Source organism: Euleptes europaea, chromosome 1, assembly GCF_029931775.1.
Source record: "Euleptes europaea isolate rEulEur1 chromosome 1, rEulEur1.hap1, whole genome shotgun sequence".
Classification (NCBI taxonomy): Eukaryota; Metazoa; Chordata; class Lepidosauria; order Squamata; family Sphaerodactylidae; genus Euleptes; species Euleptes europaea.
In genome coordinates, this window is record NC_079312.1 from 44358234 (window position 1) to 44383103 (window position 24870).

At 41.3% G+C, this 24870-nt stretch overlaps 1 protein-coding gene across 1 annotated transcript in view; it reads right to left on the reverse strand.

The window, feature by feature from the left end:
* Positions 1-24870, reverse strand: part of LOC130484764 (contactin-3-like) — a 222492-nt gene that overhangs the window by 98798 nt on the left and 98824 nt on the right. Inside the window, exons 3-5 of the mRNA XM_056857852.1 lie at positions 7163-7366; positions 4885-4987; positions 4127-4311 (exon numbers count right to left, since the gene is read on the reverse strand). Coding sequence (XP_056713830.1) covers positions 4127-4311; positions 4885-4987; positions 7163-7366 — 492 coding nt within the window. The remainder of the gene's footprint in view (positions 1-4126; positions 4312-4884; positions 4988-7162; positions 7367-24870) is intronic.

Consider the following 24870-nt stretch of genomic DNA (forward strand, 5'->3'; position numbering starts at 1 on the left):
GGGCAGCCTTCGTTTACCATTGTTTGTTGGTGATAGAATGGCTGCAGCATGGCTCCTCTTGCATGGGATCTGAGCCTGCATAGGACTGAGAATAGACTGAGCCCTGTACTCTCCCTTGAGTGTGAACTGTGGCGCCCCCTGGGTTTGGGATAGATAAAATCAAGGCCTGCAGCCTTTCAAAATGTCGTTCGAAAGTGTTTTCCACTATGAAAATCACCCCTTTCTCAGGTAAACCCTTTCCTCAGTTAATTCCCCTGGGGCCCCACTCCAATCCGGGGGTGGGGGTACTTTACCCTTTGAAGTCTTGGAAGGATTTTTGCCAACTAAGCGATTGGAGGAACCGGCAGGGACCTTGGAAGGTCGAGGCGGCACTCAGCTTAGTGTGTGGTCTTGAATGTTTCCTGCTTTTTTTCGCGGACGCCTTTGCAGCCGCTTTTGAGCTTCCTTGGCTTCCCTCTCTGAAAGTCCACCGAAGCGGCCAAGAGTGGGAGCCGGCTTGTTATGGCTGCTAAACGCTGCATTGTGATCTGTGTCGGAGAGAAGTTTGACTTCCTCCGCTACTGCAGTCGCGGCGTCCATTTTTGGGCGCGTCTTTTTTCCTTTCACAAGCCCGATGCAAACTGGCTATGCTGCTGCGGAACGGACCGGGAAGGCAAGACACACAAAGGGACCCAACACAGTACAGTTAGGAGGGGAGAAGGGGAACAAATTGAGTAAAACAAGAGGAAAGAAGAATTCACCTAGCTAATCTGCTAAGATCTAAGTTCCAGCTATGGCTGGAGCGTCCTCTCTTCAGCAAGGCAGGAGAATAACTGGAAGTGTGGGCGTTCCTCGCCCCAAGACAGGAAGTAGTTTAAAATTAAAGTCCTGCCTCTCCAAGCAATGGGAAGAGAAACACCCAAAGCTCAAGATGACCTTCCTTCAGAGCGGGAAGGGAGAGCTGTTCAACACATTTAAGCCCTCTGGTTGATTAAGGACAGGGCTAACTTTAGACATGCCGTGACCAACATGTATGCTATGCTTGGTATCTGTACTTGAGTCATACGAAGTGCGAACTGCACTGTAGTTATGCAACTTTAGATTATGTCCAAGTGCCAGTTTGTTGTCAGACGTTTAGTTTTAGCTGGTATATTACTTTTATTCTTTTTGCAACTAATGTTTCTTTTATTTATCTACTGGTCATGGACTGTAATAATAAAGAACTTCAACAACTTTAGATTGAAAAAATTCATTTAGGAAAAGTACACTAAGAGCTTTCCCCGTATCAAGTGCAGTAACAGTTCTGCATATGTACTGTAGATCTAATGAAAATATGTCACTTTGATTACAACAATTGAAACTCTACTTTCACTTGGCTGATGATCGTTTTTACCCTAGTGAGATTTAGGAATTTCATTATATTTTAATCCAGTTTCAAAAGTACGACGTTCAGCATTGTTAAAATGAGAGAGTTGGGATCCATATTACATAGCAAAGATCTGCGCTATTGTTAAACGCTTTTAGAGTCTACATTGTAGCAATTCTGTTTCTGTTAAATTGAGTTCGTTCATTGTTCATAGGAAATGATTTCCAGTAAAGAACAAAAAACTAGCACCAGTGTGCTCGCTATTTGTAGCAGATGGGTGATATTTGAAGCCTTTAAATATGAAATGTGCTGCTTCCCAGAATAACTTCTTACAAAAAATTCAGGAAAGTTATCGTGTGGTTTTATTAGAAAATAGCTTTGCAAATGGTTTAGCTTATTCTGAAGATTTCTAAACTGTGATATCTCTCACTGTGACAAGTTAATATTTTGAGTCACAAGGCAATCTCATCCTCATTTATGTAAACATATTAATCCACAGAAAGATAATCCAGTATGCAGAAAAGGAAGAGGAAACCTGATTATAAGTATACTTTTCTAAGTACAGACGGGTTAGTACTGTACAGGCATCACTCAGGCAAATGTCAAAGCAGGAAAAGATTAAATAAAATTAGTTAATCCTTTGCCAAGGATTACAGCTGAGGACCAATAAAATAACTTTAATTTATGGTAATGTTATTTATGCCTGGAATATCAATAATGTAACTGAATCTTCCCCCCACTCCTTAGATTCTTAGAACAAATGTACCTCTATGTATTATTAAGCTTTCCTTGCCAAACTCCAAAGAAAAAACAACAACACCCACAAAGGCGAAGACAAAAACTCCATGACCAGAACTAGACGTAAACGTTACCTCACCAAGACAGTGTGATGGATCCTACCTGTATCCTACCACTCCACTGAGTAAAGTATAGCGAGCCTTAGGAGAATTCTTTCAATTTAAGTGGCTCTTCTGTTGGAGGAAGAGCCTCTTAAATTGGATGATGTCTGGCTGCGCTGAATGAGGCATTCTTATTCTGAGTCAGACCATTGGTCTGACAAGGTCAGTATCATCTACTCTGACCCACAGTAACTCCTAAAAGCAGGGCCAGTGCTACCATTAGGTGAACTAGGCGGTCGCCTAGAGCGCAGACCTCAGAGGGGCACACAGAACTGGCCTGAGGGGCACAGTTTTTAAACAAATTAGTTTCTTGAAAAAAATGCAACTGACAATTTATATTTTTTCTTTTAAGATAAGTACCATCACAGTGCTATGGAACAGAATTAATTATAACATCTTATAACACGTTTTGTGCTTTTATTTTTTCTACAAGGCATCGGTTTTTCAAAATTGGTTAGCAATGGGGGGGGGGCACCAGTAGTTAGCTTTGCCTAGGGCGCAAAATGACTGGCACCGGCCCTGCCTAAGAGTCTCAGGTAGAGATCTCTCACATCATGTGCTATCTGATATTTTTAACTGGAGATGTCAGAGACTGAATCTGGGACATTCTGCATATAAAGGTCTACCAAGGAAATATGGTATTTTACTCAAATTTATACTGCAAAGTGAAACCATTTTTCCTCTTCCTTCTTCTGCCTTTTCTTTCATAGTACATAACATTGAACAAGGATGGAACTGAGTATCACATTCAAGCATGTTGTTCATACATAGGTTCAAAAGATCCAAAGAGCCGATCAGGTACACACAGATGAATGCTTCGGAATCAAAGCCGTAGCTTTTGGAAAGGATAGGTTTTTACGTATTACATTCTCTAAAGAGGTCTGGGGATACTTCATGCTCTGAGAAATTCTACCACTCAAAGAATCACAAAATAACACTACAAAAAAGAGGATTTTATATCTCACCATTTCCAGCATTCAAGGTGACTCACAAAAGAAAACCATAAATACAATCCAATAAAATTGTAAGTATGGCAAGCAAGGGAAATGACAAAAATTCTTGCTTTGTGTTTATGAGATGGCTTTGAGAAAAAAAATGCTTGGACACAAAGGAGATGGACATTATGCACTGAAGATCACAAAATTCCTTGACCTTTAAAAATCTATGCATACATTTTATATATACCCTTTATTCTTGATAAAAACTTTTAATTATACATTGGGATGTGGTGATGGAAGCATTTGTGGATTTTACAAGAACGGAAGATCCTTCAGATATGGTCATAACCATGCTCTCAGTTTTGCATTTACAAAATTAAGAGTGCATCTGTTTACAGACTGAGAAACGGACGTCACAGTTCTCGAATTCTGCCATTCTCTGCACACTGTCAGAAACATTAGCATAAATTTTCCACTTTCATCATATAGCACTACACTATTCTTAAATATTTACTGCATCTAACATATGTTTAGAAGAGAAGAAGAAGAAGAGTTGGTTTTTATATGCTGACTTTCTCTACCACTTAAGGAAGAATCAAACTGGCTTACAATCACAATCCCTTCCTCTCCCCGCAACAGACACCTTTGTGAGGTAGGTGGGGCTGAGAGAGCGCTAAGAGAGCTGTGACTAGCCCAAGGTCACCCAGCAGGCTTCATGTGGGCCAGCTGGAACTCTAACATGGCATGGTGGGTGCAACAACAAAATGGCTGCCCCAAAATGGCTGCCGCGGGAGGTGGAGCCAGCCACAAAATGATTGCCACAGCTTAACTTCAGTAACACAGTGCAGACAAACTGAACAATGGAATTTTGCTCCCTATATAGAAAGGATTTATGGTGATTGGTGGTTCCTTTAGAAAGCTTTTATAGTAAAGAAACTGCTTACCGTAATATGTGAGGCGCCCTCTTGCAATATTTTTCCCTCTAGAATTTTCAGTAATGCATTCATAGAGGCCAGCATCTTCTTGTTGGAAATTGGGAATTTCAATCATGCCATTGGATTTCCTCAACTTTACTTTGCTTGGAAAAGGCATTCCATCAGTTCTTCTCCAATTAATCCGAGGCACTGGACTATAGTAATAATAATGATAATAATGATGATAATAATGATAATAATAATGATTTCAGTTTAAAAAAACAACAGCAACATTCCCCAGTCATAGATTTATAAATATGGCACTGTACCTGGTACACTTTTTAGGGAGCTCATGTGATGCATATGGTCTCCTATACCTTTTTATACTTTTAACAAACCTGCGAAGGAGGTAAGGCTGAGAAAAACTGACTGGACCAAGGTCATACACAGTACTGTAAAAAGCAAAGTTACCACATTCTAAATTCAATGGGCTTACAATGGGGTAATTCTGTTTAGGATGGCAATGTTAGTGAGCTTTGTGGCACAGTGGGACTCTGAACCTAAGTCTCTCTGCTTGAAGTCCTATGCTGTAACCAGTTTTGAAATGTAACAAACTGTTAAATGGAATAAGAGTCTCTTTAGCTTATATTCTAGCCTGACACAACTATTCATGCAGAGCTCAAGTATCGAGTTCTCAAAAGGGCAAGTATCAAGTGCTCACTGCATCTATTTATTGTGTATTCTTTTGGGTTTCAATATTAACAAAAGGCAATTAAAAAAAAACTTACTTTCCTAGGGCAAAGCATTCCAGTCTTACAGTTGAACCCTTAGCAGCAGGAAGGGATTCGGGAAACTGAACTTCTATTTTGGGTTCATATTCCCCCATTACACCTATTATTTCAGAAAAAAGGAGTCAAATTAGAGTCTACAAGCAGGAGAGTGTACAATTAGAGTATACAAGCACGGTACACAGGTTGGCCACTGTGTGAACAGACTGCTGGACTTGATGGACCTTGGTCTGATCCAGCATGACCTTTCTTATGTTCTTCACCTACAAGGACCTGCAGGGGGCAACTCATTTCCCCCCATTATTTTTTTCCTTTCCTTTCCCTGGCAGCCCCCATAAACTCTTCCCTTTTCCTGCTTCCTTCCAACCTACCAGCCAATCTACCTTTATCTGGCCCTGTATTCAGCTCTTCCTCTTTCCCTCCCCCAGCAGACTCTAACTGGGAAAACTATGGCACATTTGTGCAGTGCTGGCCACCAGGATCCTGGTGGCAACTGGGCTAGACCCAGTTGTGTGCTGCTGGCCACCGGGCTAGGCCCAGTTTCTCAGTAGGGAACCTGCAAGGACTTCCAGAGGGCACCTCCCTTTCCCCTATATCATTCTTCCCACACTATTTTTTCTTTTCTTCCTCCTGGTGACCTATATCTGCTTCTTTCTCTCCTTCCCACCCACCCATCAACCTCCCTTTTATCTTCTGCTACATTTATTTATTTATTTATTTATTTATACCCCACCTTTCTCCCCAGTGGGGTCCCAAACCAGCTTACATCATTCTCCTCTCTTCCATTTTATCCTGACAAAAACCCTATGAGGTAGGTTAAACTGAGAATATATAACTGGCCCAAGGTCACCCAGTGAGCTTCCATGGCAGAGTGGTGATTTGAACATGGGTCTTCCAGTGTCTAGGAGCCCCGTGGCACAGAGTGGTAAGCTGCAGTACTGCAGTCCAAGCTCTGCTCACGACCTGAGCTCGATCCCAACGGAAGTTGGTTTCAGGTAGCTGGCTCAAGGTTGACTCAGCCTTCCATCCTTGTGAGGTCGGTAAAATGAGTACCAAGCTTACTGAGGGTAAAGGGAAGATGACTGGGGAAGGCACTGGCAAACCACCCCGTAAACAAAGTCTGCCTAGTAAATGTCAGGATGTGACGTCACCCCATGGGTCAGGAATGACCCAGTGCTTGCACAGGGGACCTTTACCTTTTACCTTCCAGTGTCTGGTCTGAAACTCTGACCACTATACCACACTGGCTGTTGTGCGATGGCTGCTGTTGTGCGATGGCCTCTGGGCCTGGTCCCTCACTCAAAGGCTGAAAAAGGCCTGGAAAGGACCCTGCCCCCTCCACATCTTACTGTCACAAACCAAAGTTTGAAGGCTGGCAATATTGTTGTCATTGCCTTGCAACTCCCAAAATGGCCACTGCAGAGGGCATTTATTTCTTGAAGGTACAGGTGCAGATTTTTATGCAAATCTTGGGCTTTTCTCACTTTTGTAGAAAGAATTATCTTGTCTGTCTATGACACCAATTTCCAGATTTAAGTATCCACAGATGGATCCATGTTGAAAACTAGATACACTGATATTTTAAAAATGTGTTTTAGAGCCCTGATCACCAGATAGCTTATAAGAGATCAAGGACAGAATGGAGGCAAATGCACCCCAAGTTGATCTAAGTGGACATTAGCATCCTCTAAGCTACTGCTCCCACCACAACCCCCTTTTGTAGTATACTGTAAGAAATAGTGTGTCCTATGTCCATCTTCCAACTGAATCTTACCATCATCTATGGATCCTCCTCTATAGGACTGCTTTGAAACTACTTGTCATGCAAGCCACACAAAAATCATTCTGATCTTCTTCACATATGCACCAGCCAAGTGGCCCATAAAAATGATTGTGTGGAACTATGCCTATCTATGCTTTTGCAGCCTTGCCAGAAATTTTGAACACTGTTTTTTAAACAGCGTAAAACCTGCCTTTACAACTAGTAGAGACGACACTAGATGACTCAAGACCATAATCATGATGGAATACATTTTGTTGCGATATAAACCTTAACTTCAGTACATACTTGATGGAATCACATTCTACCAATGGGTGAAATGCAGGGAACCACAAACTGTAGGGAAAGTCAATCAACAGGAATATTCTCATCGCAGAGCAGTACTCCAAAATCATGTATGACCAAATTGATTATTCTGAAATGTGCACGGGCTGATACTGGTTTTTACTTAATACAATCACTTCTGGATGCCTACACAAAGTAAGAATAAATTCATACCATCAGTCCGAAGCACTAATGGTGTTGGTGAACCATGAACATTGGCATTCGTTATGGTACTAGTCACAACACATGTGTAGTTTCCTACATCGGAAGGCTCTACTTTGGCTATGTAGAGATGCCCGGTTTCCTGAGACACAAATCGCCGACTGTCTTCTTGCACAAATGATGGGTATTCATTAAAGATCCAAGCATATGAAAGTTCTGAAAAAACCAGTATAAAAAACAAACAAACAGATAATTACATTTTTGTGGGGCAAAATCATTATAAAATAAAATGTATTCCTAAACAGTTTAATCCCCATATCTACTTGTAAAGTGTTATGTAAAAAGATTCAGATAATTAAGAATTCTCAAGAACATATACTTCTACCGTATATACTCGGGTATAAGCCGACCCGAGTATAAACCGACCCCCCAAATTTGAGGCCAGAAAAGGGAATTTCGTATTGACCCGCGTATAAGACCGAGGGTCAATAAGAAATTCCCTTTACCGGCAATGCTGCGCTCTAAAATGGCGGCCGCCATTTTAGAGCGCAGGGCCCCTGCCCCAGGTCGCCCTCCCGCTGGCCTCCGGGCCCTTCCTACCCACCCCGACCCCAGTGCCATCCAAGGGGGGGGAGGGGGAAGAGCCCCTGAACCCCCTATTTACCTGAAGAGGCGGCGAATCGGTGGCGGCGGCGGCGGCGCGGCCTTCCTGGGCTGGCAGGAGGCCCCTGCCGGCCGGAGGAAGGTGACCAGGCGCGTGGTCAGCGGCGGCGCGGCTGGCGGGGGCCTCCTGCCTGGGCAGGAAGGCCCCTCCCGGCCAGAGGAAGGCGGCCAGGTGCGCGGCCGGCGGGGGCCTCTGCAAGGTCCCTCCCGGCCAGAGGAAGGCGGCCAGGCGCGCGGCCGGCGGCGGCGCGGCCGGAGGGGGCCTCCTGCCTGCGCAGGAAGGCCCCTCCCGGCCAGAGGAAGGCGGCCAGGCGCGCGGCCGGCGGGGGCCTCCGCAAGGCCCTTCCTGGCCAGAGGAAGGCGGCCAGGCGCGAGGCCAGCGGGGGCCTCCTGCCTGCGCAGGAAGGCCCCTCCCGGCCAGAGGAAGGCGGCCAGGTGCGCGGCCGGCGGCGGCGCGGCTGGCGGGGGCCTCTGCAAGGCCCCTCCCGGCCAGAGGAAGGAGGCCAGGTGCGTGGCCGGCGGCGGCACGGCCGGCGGCGGCCTCCTGCCGGCCCAGGAAGGCCCCTGCCGGCCGAAGGAAGGCGCCTGGGCCCGGCAGCGGTGATGGAGGTAAGTTCCCCCCTCCCTCCTCCCCCCTCTACCGTATTGACCCGCGTATAAGCCGAGTTTGGCTTTTTCAGCCCTTTTTTTGGGCTGAAAAACTCGGCTTATACGCGAGTATATACGGTATTCCTATCTTAGTTTTCTTCCTTCCGGCATAGCTAGGGTTCCAAGGAGGTTACCTATCTGCTACTAACTAGACTGAGACATGCTTATCTCAGCAACGTTGCTAAATCATGTGCTCTTAGAAATATACATACTTGGAAACATACATACATTTTTTTAGTTTCCCAAACAAGAATGAAATGATGGTGCTTTACCTAGAACACTTATTTTAACAGAAACAAATTAACATATTCACTTATATGATGCCATAGCTCTTGACATGGAAACTCAGTACTGAGGACCGGGTGTTACTCTATAGGACAATTGTAGTTACTATTAAGACATAATTCCATCCTCTGCTGTTCTGACGTTAGACCAGGAAAGATCACATCAAAGTGTGTGTTCTCTTCAGACTTATGGCAACTCTATGAATCAATGTCCTCCAAAATGTCCTATCGTTAACAACCTTGCTCAGATCTTGCAACAAACTGAGGGCCCTGGCTTACTTGATTGAGTCAATCCATTTCATGTTGAGTCCTTCCTTTTTTCCTGCTGCCTTCACCTTTTCCTAGCATTACTGCCTGGAGCTGTGGCCTTCCACAGATCTCCTTAGCCGCAATCCACTATGATTACTATGCAACTAGTTTATTTATCACAATGTATGGATAGTAATCCAGTTTGTATACTAGAAACCATTTTCTGTATTCTGGGTTGGATCCAGCCAGCTTTTCAACTGGTGAAAAGGGAATGACCACATCTTTGACCACCAAAAATGCTATGCTGGGGATTATGAGACCTGTCTGAAGAAAGTCAAGTGGAATGAGGCTGTAGTGAGAAGGGGAGCGGGGCAGGATTGAGTGAAAATGCAGGCTGGATCCAACTCTCTGTCTTTATTCAAGCTGATGTAAATGCAAACAGACTTGAGGGGGTAGTTCTCTCCAATATGACTTTGCAGATACAATATAATTGAAGAGATAACGTAAGAAAATAAAATGAACCAATGCAGATTCTAAAGCAGCTAGTTACAGTTAATTATAATTTGACACATATAGCTATTATAACGCCTTCCTGATTTTTCCCCTCAGCCTTTCCAGATTTTGCCCAGGAAAAAATATATTAATTATTTGCAAGCCGACACAGAAAAAGAAAAGTAGTGATTATTGCTTCACCAAACATAGAAAGGCATAAAGGTTAATTTACATTTTACATATGGCAAGCAAAGTAAAATACGTACTATATCACATCATTAAAATATTTATGGTATCTGTTAAGAACAGAGGGAAGATCAAAAGGTGGCAGTTTCTCCAATTATGCTGGATTTTCATCTATGAAAATATATAGTCATCCCACTATCAGTACCAGAGAAAATGCTAGCAGCTACAAAGAAGTAACATTATATTTTCTTAAAAAGAGAGTTAGTGCTACTCTAAAATACATGGCTTATGCTAGAGAAAGGGAGAACACACAGGGATTATCTAAACCAGCTGTAACTGGTAATCAGTTATTATAAAAATCATTATCATCTAATCTGTATATTGATATGTGAACTAAGATATATGCAAGCTCCACACAAGGTGAGGGAGGCACCCAGCTGGCCTGGCCAAGAGCTGCAAAAGGCGAAGAAGTCACCCAGTCAGCTTGGCAGAGGTGAGGGAGGCAGCGCCTGACCCACACAAGACAAGGGGAATGGCGTCCAGCCAGCCTGAGGCCTGTCCAATGAGAGGAAAGCAACACCCGGCCAATTGGTTAGGCAGGCTGCCTCTTCCTCCCTCCTTCCTTCTTTCATTTCAGAGGAAGGTTCAGGGTCAACCAGACCGCCTCTTCCTGCCTCCTTCCCTCCTTTGTGGGGCAGGGCCTTTTTTTAATCAAGGCAAGGGGGCATGTTGAGAGCCAACTGAGAGGAGACCAAATTCAGCCCACAGCAGGGCTACTAGAGTGTCTTGGGGCAGAGCCAGAGACCTCCTTAAAAAGATATTTTGGATACTGTCTATGCTCATACTGATTTTATCTTTTTATTAAAACATAACTATTTACATCTTTTACAATTATGAGCATAAAAGAATATAATACCATCCATTGATTCTGCAAAGGGCATTAAAGGAGACCAATTTTTGAGCCCATTAATTATTTCTTGTGAAAAGTAAGTCACAGGTCATAAGCAAGCTGCTCCTTCTAAGAAGATCATAATCAATTCAGACTCTTATATTTATAGATTTTCAAAATCAACCTCAAACAATAGCTAGCTGTCCCACTTAATAAAGGAGTACATTCTTGGCTAACCAATTATCTTATAACTTCAAACACCATACAAAGTTATATATACACAAAGATTTTTTAAAAAAAACATAAAAAATATGCTAGTGTGATCTCCTTAGTTTATTCTTTTATTTTAGCCAAAATTCAAAAATAACAATTATAATTTTCTCATGTTGTCCATCGGACTCCAACCCCATCTTGGAACTATATCTTCACATCTGCATTAAGTTGGACATTCTTGCTATTCTCAGACACTTCTTGTACCTGCGCCCAGACGCACATTATATCTATTGATATTAATTATACTACTTCTCATGTCAAGTCGCTTCCAACTCATGGCGACCCTATGAGTCAATGTCCTCTAAAACATCCTATCCTTAACAGCCTTGCTCAGATCTTGCCAATTGAGGGTCGAGGCTTCCTTTATAGAGTCAATCCATCTCTTGTTGGGTCTTCCTCTTTTCCTGCTGCCTTCAACTTTTCTTAGCATGATTGTCTTTTCCAGTGACTCTTGTTCTCCTCTCTAGGGCTTGTACTCCTCTCCAGGACTGTTCTACTCTGGGTCACTGGACTCTCAATTTGGCTCTTTTCGCTGACAGTCCAAGTCAGGCTTGTTTCTGGCCTGTAGAACCATGCTCCATGACCTTTTTAGCCAAGCCCAGCAACTGTTCCCCTGTGTATGTGTGTGTGTGTATGTGTGTGTTAAGTGCCGTCACTTCCAACTCATGGCAACCCTATGAATCAATGTCCTCCAAAACAGCCTTGCTCAGGTCTTGCAATCTGAGGGCCGTGGCTTCCTTTATAAAGTCAATTCATCTCTTGTTGGATCTTCCTCTTTTCCTGCTGCCTTCAACTTTTCCTAGCATGATTGTCTTTTCCAGTGACTCTTGTCTTCTCATAATGTGACCAAAGTATGATAGCCTCAGTTTAGTCATTTTAGCGTCTAGGGACAGTTCAGGCTTTATTTGATCTATAACTCACAGGTTTTTTTTTTGGCAGTCCATGGTATCCATAACACTCTCCAATGCCACATTTTAAAGGAATCTACTTTCTTCATTGTGCAGCTTTCACACCCATACAGAGTAATAGGGAACACGATGGCATGAATTAACTTGATCTTGGTTGCCAGTGACACATCCTTACACTTAAGAATCTTTTCTAGCTACTTCATGGCTACCCTTCATGGTATCAATCTCCTTCTGATTTCTTGGCTGCAGTCTCCCTTTTGTTGACGATGAAGCCAAGGAAGAACCATGCTCCATGGTTTTTTTGGCCAAGCCCAGCAACAGTTCCCCTATATTCCTGGCCATATCTTTGACACTGCCTGCATATATATGCATCAGTAACGTGTGGATGAAAAAGAAAACCTTTTGCATATTTTCCTTGTGTTGTTTCTTTATTTCCTCTCTCTCGCCTGCTTTTTGGGAATGTCTATTTTTTGTTTAAAAAGGAAAGGAAGGGGTATTTTTAGAAGAGATTCTTACTCACCAAAGGCAACAATGAAAACAGGTCTGCAGTAATGTGGTAGGTAAGTTGGAAACCTAAACAGAAAAGAATAATTTGGAGCCAAGCTACTCATGATGCTCTGGATCTGTAATTGGATTCACTGATTTGTAATTTAGCTTAAATGAGCAGTTGCCCCCCCCCCCGGGTTGGGGCCATGCTGCTGGGGAAGGAGGGTTTTAACTCCTTCCACCTGCACTGTTTTCTCAACACATCTGGCTTCTCAACTTTTTTATCACAGGCATGGGGGGAGATGGGTATGGTATCAGTAGGGACAGTTTCAATATGGAAATGGCAGAAGGAAAGGAGTTAAATTCTTTCTTCAGCACTGTGGCCCCAATGCATCTTGGACCACTTTGCAGCATTTGACACTGACTTCATGCATGCAGAATCTGCATGGCTCTTCAAAAATATCTTAATCAGGAAAGTATGTTCTCAAAGCTAGTAAAGACATTAAAATGTAGACATTGTGAAAAAAGCAACACCTTTCAATCCAAAAGTTGTTTTGGGAAGGAAGCAGATAAAACGTTGTCTTTACCTTAGGCTTTTAGCAGGAAGGGGGCAAAACAAATGATTTTGACAATTTTGTTCTTAAAAGGTATTTTTCTAAAACTTAGTTTGGATGATACTGTAAAAAAATAGAAAAACAAAAAAGGCTGAAGAAAAAACACAGGGCATGTAAAAGCAAAAATACTCTACTAGTTTGAAACAAATATACATATAAAGGTAATGCCCAAACTATACTATTTGTCTCAAATAAGTTCGCTTCTTTGTTGTACATTCCTGTCTACTAGGATTCTTTAGGATTTCTCCCCCTTTAGGATTTTAATTTTCTGTTGTTGTTTTTTTTGGTGTGTTGTAGGTTATATTCCCCCCCTTTGCTATGAGATACTATTGTAAGCTCCAGCAAGATGGTCTGTACTTTAAACCTATGAGTGCCATGGTAACAGGAAAGGAACAAAAATCTTGTTGAACATGTTGAGCGGGATTGCAGCATACAAACTGCATCTGCAGCAAGGGATGCACACCAGTGCACACCAGATGTGTCTTCTTCTATCAGATGCCTCCTACTGTTGAATTCCCAAACAGATAACAAAAAGGTACTTATGAGAATCCAGAGGCATGACCTTATGCCTTCTGCAACTGTGTTGCATCATTTTTGAATTTCTCCAACCTACGGAGTCGTGTATAATTTCTTTCAGCCTCCTAATCATACTTGCCTGGAAACAACTCCCAATTGTTTCTGCGGGGATTATACAGAATAACGTTATGGGTTTAATGAACTATGGATTTAATAAACAGTATTGCCTTTATATATAACTTAAGAGATTTTCTTAAATAATGCACTATTGGTGAGCTTTTGCTGTATTATTGGTTTTCCTCCTTAGTCTGCATCTCTTTATTCTTATTATTCTTTTATTTAGTTTTTGTCCTGAGCCTTTGTCACTATAGGGGTTATGCAAATGCAGCTGACTCTAATCTGCTTTATGAAACACAGGAAAACACCCCTTGTTTGGTTGCAGGTTCAACACAAACTACTTTAAATGTTATCCAAGTTATTAAGTGCCAACCTAGACCTTGTTAATTTTTCATAGTTAAGTGCTAGTTAGCCTCCACTCTAATATGATAGATCCTGAAATATTATTTGATAAAGAATAACTGGCTCTCAGTGCTTGAGCATTATACTCTGCCTTGGAGATGCATCCAAACTAAAGCATTCATTTACATTAACCATACCTTCAAGCTGTCTTTTCCTAATATGTTCTTTCTTATTGACATTGTATTTGTTAGTACACAGCAGTCCTGCTTGCTTCTCTTGTATTTCATGTGCAAACCATTGTGATCTATGTACAAACCACATAGCTACTAAAGAATTGTCTTAGTATCTGTATTTATGGTTCCTACAGTAGAATCCTATGCAGAGTTGATCCAGTCCAAGCCCATTGACTAAAGTAGTTCTGCGCAGAATTGCACTGATATTTTTTTAGCTACCTAGAGTTTTCATCACTGTATGTGTAAAGCACTGTCAAGTTTCAGCGGACTTATGGAGACCCCAGTAAGGGGCTCTCAAGGCAAGGGAGAAGCAGAGGGGTTGCCATTGCCTTCCTCTGCAGAGTCTTCCTTGGTGGTCTCCCTTGCAAGTACTGGCCCTACTTAGCTTCCAAGATCCGATGAGATTGGGCTATACCATGCCACCTTCCGACCCCCAAACCTTGTTAGTATCACAAAACTCTAAGACTAAATAATTATCACTTTTATTGTCATCCAAAGGGTATCAACTCATGAGGCAAGGCTATTTCATATTCAAAGCATTCAAAAGACAGGTCAGTTGCCTGAGATCTCTACTATGAAATACTAAGAGTAACAGAGCCAGCTTCACAAAAGATCTGTTAACTGGCCCTCACACTTAAGATAAATACTTGTAATAACATTCCATTTCTCTTCTGCAACATTTGAAAAGCAGTTTCAAGACCAATGAAGTTACTTTATCTCCCATGGCTGCTAAACAGGTATCCTCTCCATATACTATTATTTTTAAAAATAATGCAATTGTACAAAAGATATAATATTTTACCCAGTATTGGGATAACAGAAGCACAAAAGTCTCATATTTCTTTTCCCCATAAATGTATGTCCTTCCCCACATAAACTTCTTCAGAATTAAACAAAGGATTATTGTGAAGATTCTTTTGGGTAGAATTAAAATAAATGAATACATTTGAATATATATTCAAATGGCTTAAAGAATCATAGGCTACGACACTGAAGAAGTGAGCTGTGACTCATGAATGCTCATGCCCTGCCAGAAATTGTGTTAAGTCTTTAAGGTGCTACTGAATTCTTGCTCTTTTCTAAGGCTACGACAAGAGTAAGGCTTGAATACCTGTACCATAGGAAAGGACAGACAATCAGTACAAGTCTCTCTCAGCTGACAATTGTTTCTATAATTTGAAATGCATGTTTATTGGATGTCCCATCCTGTTGATCATATTGACTTACATCGCGTCATTCATCTTGAGTCTCAGTGAGAAAGGAGGACAATAAATATTGTAAATAAATAAAATACTTTAAGATGGGAAGTATTTTTTTCCCCTCAGTTTGTTCACAAAGTAGGATGTCTTGTCATGACTCCTAGATTAACAGTGCAATCTTAGGGAGAGTTACACCCCTGTAAATCCACAGAAGTCAATGGCCTTAGAAGGGTGTAACTCTACTTATGACTGCTCTTGGAGCTTACCGAGTTTTCTTAGCAGATGTTACCTTTCTCCTGGTGGCTCTCTCCAACTGCTTTTTGATGCTGTCCCCAATTTTTTTTTTTTTAAATTGCATTAAACAAGTACAGAACATTCGGCACAGTGACGTACCCACCATTACGAAAATGAAAAACCATCCATTTTAAAAGTAACTTCACTTATAAAATGAATTTCTATCGACGTAATGTCAAGGAGAATGGACGAAAAACAAACATGAATTCTGTGAGACTGCCCAAGCCTTAATTCTATTCCCAATGTAGTGAAATTGCAGAGTAACTTTAATCAAATCACTGAACCTGCTACTGAGTAAACTAGAAAAGCATGATGGCCTGTACTCTAAATGCATGGCTACATTAAGAATAAATATTAATAGGTCTCTAGAAACTTAACCTTCCATTTAAAGTAAATTTTCATTGATTCTCTTGAAGATCAAGCACAGTATTCCTTCCTTGTGAACCTCTACAAGGTTTCATATCTACGGTCAAAGCAAAATTGTTTATTTACCAAATAAATAATAAAAGTCTCATTCAGTGAGTTATATTTATTTTATTTTCCTTTTGTAGTTATATTATTTTTAGAAAAAATAAAATTTTGCTGTCAATTGCTTTTCTTTATTTGATTTCCAATTTGAATTTAGAAACAATGCATCTTAATAATATCCTAGGAGACAATCTTCCACATGCAGCTACACATATTTTAATTTTCTTCAGGCCACCAACAACAGAAGCCACAAGGATCAACGTACACTATTCAATTGTATTGCTTTCGGAATGTCTTTAATTTCTAGTATATTCTGGTATATTCATTTCTAGTATATTCTTCCATAATATCCTTGCGGACGACATGGTTAAACGTAGGCTGGGCAGCACAACCATTGAGCAGAGTGCTGCAGAACCCTGGACTAGGTCCCAGTGCTGTTTAACATTTTTAGCAATAATTTGGATGAAGACCAGAATGCACATCACAGGGTCCGATCCTTGTTTTCTGTGCAAGGAGGACACAGCTGGCACACCAATTTTAAATGGAAGAAAGTTTGAGCATCAGTTAGTTTAATCTCATCCAAGTCATCACTTACAGCTATATTACAAATCAATCCATACAATCAACTAACCACAACTAAACAGGGAATAAAATACTGAGTGGTTACTTCACCGGGCTGGAGAAAGCACAGTCCCACTATGTTTCCCTGGGTGATGAAAAACAATGGAATATTGTGTAGTCTTTCAGGTAAAAGAGGTGTAGATTGCCACCAGTATTGTGACCAATCTTTGTTTTCCACAGCAGAAAAAGTGAGTAAATAATAACAAAACTGACAGTATGGTGCATTTCATAAATACAGTGGTTTGGCAGTCATCATAAAAGTAGTGAACACCTCATTTTGTCAGTGGCAAGCAACATAGCAAAGTAGTAATTACTCTCCTGCAAATTTATTCAGAGCATTTTTAAAACTACATTAACTCTGCTAAACTCTATAATGAATGAAACATGCAAGGTCATAATTTCAGCAATCAGGAATGCTGTACATGATGCAGACCTTGATATCCTGAAAGCATAAGGCACATGGATGCAAAATATGATTTACGCTTAAAAAATTAATTCTTGTGGGGAAAATATTAACTACCAAGAAGTTATAAATAGCTGAAAAGAAAAAAAAAAGTCACAGATCAGCCCAGGCAGTTTTTGTGTCTACAGATCTACCCGCTTGTTTGTTTTTTAACATGACTACGTAACTGGAATCTGAACAAATGTTTTCTTGATTAATACTATAAAAATTGTGATACTAATGAGTTAAAATAACTCATACAATATTTTTGTAAATTTACATGGGCTAAATAATTTGAAAACAGGGAACAAAATTGAGTATGGATTTTTCACACATCTGGCCTGAAGGAAAAACTGAAGTATAATGTGAAATTAGTATTAGAGATACAAAAAGCATAATGGTTCATGCAACAGACAGAGGTGGAGAGGGAACGTTAGACAAATATGGTGTAGTATTACAGGGTCCCTCTTTAAAAAAAGAGTCTGGTAATCTAATGAGGTTATAATTTTTATGAGCATCACTATTTGATCTTCATCCTGTCCTCTTCAGTTCCTTGTACCATGTTCATTCAGTAGCCACTGTAATTATTCTTGGAAATAATATACAAAACTCTTGTAATCCACTATGCTTGTTATCATTGTGCTTGGAGTGCTATTTCAAACCATCCAATCCTAAATCCAGGTTATTTAATGTAAATAATCAGACTCTAAATTATATTTTAACATACTGAATTTCAGATGATGGTGTTGGCTAATCATATGCCAGACATTTTGGGGGGGAAATATAAATATTAAAGATCTCCAAACCTTAGAGCACTCAACACAGCTATACATTTCAAGTTATTTTCACAAACATAGAGATAGAAGCCAAAGTCTTAAGAGCCAAACAATCAAGACTCATCACATGGGCTTTAAATTCAAACTTTGCATTCCACATTTGATGTCAAAGCTACTGCCTCAGCCCTCTGAATATGTATCTAAGCGGCTTGGAAGCAGGTAACTTAATTTCAGACAAGGAATATTAAAGTGATACAAGGAAAATCAATAGCTTCAGCACAGCATATAATACAAAATACCGGTTTGTGTGCTTATCTGGCAGAGAAATGGCATATAAACTTTGGGAATAAATAAATCAAGTCTATAACCCGTGTAGCTTTGTTCTAAGAATATACCAGTAAAATCGGCAAGATCAACAACTACCTGTATATATACATTCTCTGTAGTGCTCCCCCCTCCCCCCTTGTGGAATGGCCTGCCCGAGAAGGTCAGGAAGTCGCCCACGCTTTCGGCATTCCAAAAACTACGTAAAACAGAATTGTTCAGGAAGGCACTTTCATAAAGGTGATAGGGCTATATTACAAGGGAATAATTCAGGAGATGTTTCAAGGAAGGGATCTGTGGACTTTTATCTGTTGTTATACGCGTTGGGGGAAGGAACATTAACAATTTGAGATATGCCGATGATACTACATTACTGGCAGAAAATAGCGAAGACTTGAAACAACTGCTGCTGAAAGTTAAAAGAGAAAGTGCCAAAGCAGGACTGCAGCTGAACATTAGGAAGACAAAAGTAATGACTACAGGAGAATTACACAACTTTAAGGTTGACAATGAGGAAATTGAAATTGTTGAAGACTTTCTATTCCTTGGCTCCATCATCAACCAAAAGGGAAAATGCAGCCAAGAAATCAGAAGGAGATTGAGACTGGGAAGGGCAGCCATGAAGGAGCTAGAAAAGATTATGAAGTGTAAGGATGTGTCACTGGCAACTAAGATCAGGTGAATTCATGCCATCGTATTCCCTATTACTATGTATGGGTGTGAGAGCTGGACAATGAAGAAAGCTGATAGGAAGAAAGTTGATTCTTTTGAAATGTGGTGTTGGAGGAGAGTGTTACGGATACCCTGGACCGCCAAAAACAACAACAAATCAGTGGGTTTTAGATCAAATCAAGACTGAACTGACCCTAGAAGCTAAAATGACTAAACTGAGGCTGTCGTACTTTGGACATGTTATGAGAAGACAAGAGTCACTGGAAAAGACAGTCATGCTAGGAAAAGTTGAAGGCAGCAGGAAAAAAGGAAGACCCAACATGAGATGGATTGACTCTATAAAGGAAGCCATGGCCCTCAATTTGCAAGATCTGAGCAAGGCTGTTAAAGATAGGACACTTTGGAGGACACTGATTCATAGGGTCGCCATGAGTCGGAAACGACTTGACGGCACTTAACACACACACATATGCGTTACCTTGTTCTCAGTGCATTCTGTTTCTATTTATGCAATATCATATTGTGAACACTTAACATGTCTTGCATAGTACTTCTCAGTTCTATCCCACTGCTTATTAGATGTCTCACTTGACTGATCGTAAGACTAATTTAATCATTTACACTGTGCAATCGGCCTTCGCCTTGACCTGGATGGCCCCGGCTATCCCAATCTCGTCAGATCTCGTAAGCTAACAGGGTCAGCCCTGGTTAGTATTTGGATGGGAGACCACCTAGGAATACCAGGGTTGGTATGCAAAGGAAGGCAAAGGCAAACCACCTCTCTTAGTCTCTTACCTTGAAAAACCTATAAGGGCTTGCCATGAGTCGGCTGTGACTTGATGGCACTTCACACACACACACACACACACACACACACACACACCACCTTCACTCTCAGTGGGAAAGGCAGACTATAAATAGCATAAATATATAAATACTAATATAAAACCGAAGGTAACGAACACCCAAGGCTCCTCATCTAAATCTATGGATTAGAAAAAGTGGCCATATTGGAATTAACCAGAAGTATGCATTCATTTATCACTTGTTAGCTTCAGGGGGAGCTAAGACGCCTAAACCTATTGGGGGGGGAACAGCAGTCAGCTCTCACAAGATTGCAGATTTTAATTAAAAGCAGCTCCTGGAGGTTAATTAGATCAGTAGTGTAGAGTTGTGGGAAAGGGTGTTCAAGGTTTCACCGTTGGGGCTAACGGAAATCTCAGGGGTGATTAATAACAGATCTCTTGCATCCCGTCTGCTTTGGCCTTAAGAGTGCAATCTGATGCAGAGTCAGGCACGCCTTAGCTTATTGATTTCTATGATTTTGAGAACACCTGAGTTGGCATAGGATTACTCCGCACAGGCACATTTTGAAAAGCAGAACTCACAGTGGGACATGACTAGAAGGGGAAAAAATGAGTGCACAATCGATATCGGTATTAGTATAGGATTAGTTGAAAGCAGGGACCATGGCTCACCTGTGGTGCAAAGAAGTATATTGGATAGCAAGAGTTTGTGCTACGGGACGTTTCTACGTAAGAGGTAAAGGTATGGGAAATGTTGGGACTTCTTAGTATGTGCTGTTCAGACTGGGAAAGAGTCCTTCCAAAGGTCAATGAGGTACCAAAGATGGGCAGGACACTTCACTTTTTTTTCATTTTCTTCCTGTTCCCACCTCAGCTTCTTTCTTTAACTCCCTCCCATCTCATTTGGTCATGCAACTCACACACTCAGGGCTACGAATTTATATTGTAGTGTTAGCTTCAATCATTGGCGTAGGGTGCAGGACTAAAAATGTGAGAAGGAAGCAAGAGTTGGAGCTTCTGAACAGTTTGCTCAGTGGAATACCACAGAATAGTGTCATAAGAACATAAGAAAGGCCATGCTGGATCAGACCAAGGCCTATCAAGTCCAGCAGTCTGTTCACGCAGTGGCCAACCGGTGCCTTTAGGAAGCCCACAAACAAGACTGCAGCAGCACCATCCTGCCTGTGTTCTAGAGCACCTAATATAACAGGCATGCTCATCTGATCCTGGAGATAATAGGTGTGCATCATGACTAGCATCCATTTTTACTAGTAGCCATGAATAGCCCTCTCCTCCATGATCATGACCACTCTTAAAGCCTTCCAAGTTGGCAACCATCACCACAAACTGTGGCAGGGAGTTCCACAATTTAACTATGCGTTGTGTGAAGAAATACTTCCTTTTATCTGTTTTGAACCTCCATTTTCAGCAGATGACCCCATGTTCTGGTATTAGGAGAGAGGGAGAAAAGCTTCTCCCTGTCCACCCTCTCCACACCATGCATAATTGTCAGAGAACCAGTTCATTACTTCAGTAGAGAAGATGCTGATTGTCAGAAAATGTGAGAGATAAAGAACAATCTCGAAGCACGGTACACATTTCCTAAACCCTTTGGGAATGCCTTATGGTATGAGTATAGGTAAGTGATTTTATGACTGCTTTCCTGTGTGAGCTGCCTTCAGTGGGCCTCTAGAGAGACATCTTAAACATTTACTTAAACAAATATACAAAAAAACACAACCTCCATAAAAATAAATACCACAAATATTGCAAAATAAGCAGCAGTTTATCTCTTTCTTTGCAAAAGAAATCTGCAAATTACATATGAAATAAATACAAAACATGAGGAATTCATTTTGTTGAATTTCCCTATTCTTATTGATATACCTGTGCCCTAACAGAAATTAATGATGAGACTTGGAGCAAAAATTCATTTCCCCCTTGAAGTGCACACAATACCATCTTGATTTGAAACTGATGGAAATCATTAATCTTTTTGGCATAAAAGGTTAATTATTCAGCAGATAATATTCAGAAAGGTTCACTTTCCGGCTTGGAGTAAGGATGAACATGCATGCCACCTCTTTAGAAAACCAGAACAGTTGAAATTATGAGAGCAATTACCTATATAACAAGCAGAAAAAAAAATGTAGAAAGTGAACTCTAAGCTGGCTGGCAGATACTCCTGAGGTGGAATACAGAACATAATTTGTATTCTGCTGCATCTGTAAATACTATTGGAATTTGAAAAGAGAAGTGGGTATCAAAATAACATGGCTGCCATGGGGACTGGGACCAATCACAAAATGTTGGGAAGTTCAACAACATAGGCATCTGTTTCTAAATGGGTACTCACAGAATCACAGATTCTGCTTAATGCAGGATCAGCCTAGAGCATCCCTGACAAGTGTTTGTCCAGCTTTGGCTTAAAGGCTACCAATGAGGGGGAGCTCACCACTTCCCTAGGTAGCTGATTCCACTGTTGAACAACTCTTACTGTAAATTCCTCCCCTTAATATCTGGCTGGTACCTCTCCGCCTGCAATTTAAACCCATTATTGTGAGTCCTATCTTCTGCTGCCAACAAGAACAGCTCCCTGCCCTCCTACTCCCTTAATAACACAAGAACACCTCCAAATCCAGTGAAGTGGTAAAAAGCCCAAGAGCACCACACTGGGGACCTCTGTTCTACAGAAAGACCAAAAGTGAAATAATCACATCCACTTGCATTAGTGTCAAATCCAGGACTTTGTCCAAGGTTCAGTTCTGCAAACATTTAAGATTTTTTAACAACTATTCGTGTTGATTTAGAGCAGTGGTATCAATGCTGCTTTCTGTAGTTTTATATCATGGCAGTGTCATACCTTTTTGAGGCCAGAACTACATGATTCAGCCCAATCACACTGCTTCTTCCTGCTGAATTGACTCCAGATGGGCAACTTTGCACGGAAAGGTCCTTTAAGAATGAATATGAGCCCTGTGGTGCAGACTGGTAAGCTGCAGTACTGCAGTCAAAGCTCTGCTCATGACCTGAGTTTGATCTCGTCGGAAGCCGGTTTCACTACATTCATTTGAAAAGCTGACACAGAATTATACAGCTAAGGCAGACTTGAGTATGACTTGCTCGTACTGAAGTAGGGGCACTGTCTTATTACATTCCTTACAAATATCAGGTGATTAGCATATTAGAATAGTAAGCTTCCAGCAGATATCTGGGGCCAGGAGTGGGACTAGGTCAAAATTATTTTGTAAGACAAGGAAAGTGACTGGTAAAAAAGACCACATTAAGCATGATATTTCTGTTGGGCACTTTAGGAGAAGCCAAAAGAATGGAACATATAATTTTGAAGTGCCTGAAACCATCCATTGTTATTTCTGGGGCAGAAAGGATACCATTACAGCTCCTCTTTGGACTGTGTCTTCCATACTGGTATGCCATTAGAACAGCATCCGCAAGATTTGTGAATGAAGGATATTTAAACAGCATGCTTTACTCTAAAAACCTGGGAAGCAACTTTTTTTCAGAATCTTTGGCTCTGGGTCCCAAAGATTACCATCATCTTTTGTTTATTTATTTAAAATATTTATGGGCTGCCTTCTCCTTTGCAAGCCATGGGTAACTTCCAAAAACATACCTGCGGGCATCATTAGTGAAGTGAAAAATCAACAACATTAAACACTGGCACTAACTGAAGTAACAACCAATGACATGAAAATCAGCAAATAATAATAATAATAAAAAAATTTAAACCAGGGATTGTCACTCTTCTTACACCTAAGGGCCCCTTACGAATTCTGACAAAGGGTGGTCAGTACAACCTCAAAATGGCTGCTGCAGAAGGCAGAGCTCACCACAAAATGTCTGCTATAAGAGGTGGATACAACCACAAAATGTGACGGAGCGAGGTGTTGCATAATTCCATTTGTAACTCCAACTTTTCAGGCAGAAGCTCTGTTTAGCATGATGTCTTCTAAAATAAACATAGTGTTTAAAATATTTTCTTGCATACTTCTGTGGTCACACAGTGAGGATGCTTGTGATGTGGTGGCATCGGTCTCCAAAGCAACCATTGAGATTTCTGACAGCTAATGAGAAGCACAAAAAAGGCTTGTGTTGAGAAGGATCAAATATTTGTAGAGGGGTGGCACTGTAACTAGAAGCCAGTGTGAAGCACACAATTGGCACAGAGATTTATAAAGTAAGAAACAGTCCTTCAGATTTGCGGTTCTTTTGTCACGAGGGACAAGAGCCAGCACCTTGAAGTGAGCCTGGAACAAAATGGAAACCAGTGAAGCTGTTTTGGAACAAGTATAATGTGTTCAACCTTGCTTGTCCCAGTTAACAAACAAGCAACCACAACTGGCACTGTGGAAATGTCCAAGTGGGCTTTAAGAAGAACACCTGACAGCATATGTTACAGTCGTCTAACCCTGAACCTACTTAACATGGATCAGTGTAGCTAGATCATCCAGGTCCATAAGGGAACAAGATGACTATTAGCAACAAAGTGAACCTGCTTCTCCAATACTGAGGTTGGATCCAAGAGCAGTCCCCAAATCCTTTACACCCTCTGCAGAAGAACAGCTTTACCTCATTCAAAATTTATCCATCACACTCTTTTAAGGAATCAACCCTCTCAAGTAGCATCGCCTCCATCTTGTCTGAACGAAGCTTTGGCTACTTTTGTCTCAGCCAACTGACCATAGCATTCAAGCACCAGCTTAAGACAAGGAGAGCTTCAGGAGGAATAGTTAATGGAATACACAGCATGGGAGAGAGTCACAGAGAAGTGTAAAGGATTGGCATTATGACTGCAGATATGATATGGTTTTAGGGTTGCCAACTGCCAGGTAGTAGCAGGAGATCTGCTAATACAACCCATCTCCAACCAATAGCGATCAGTTCACCTGGAGAAAAATGGCCGCTTTGGCAATTAAACTCTATGGCATTGAAGTCTCTCCCCTCCCCAAACCCCGCCCTCATCAGACTCCGCCCCAAAAATCTCCCGCCGGTGGCAAAGAGGGACCTGGCAACCCTATATGGCCTTCTTCACATGTTGCCAGTTCTCTCGCCTCTAGTTCATTGGTCACAAGTAACTTTACCTACCATATAGGAAAAGTAGGAAAAACTAGAGTAAACACTGAAAAATTATCATCCTTTACTACTGACACAGGATTCAGCAGTTAGCATCCATTTCAAACAACTTTTGAAGTGCTGT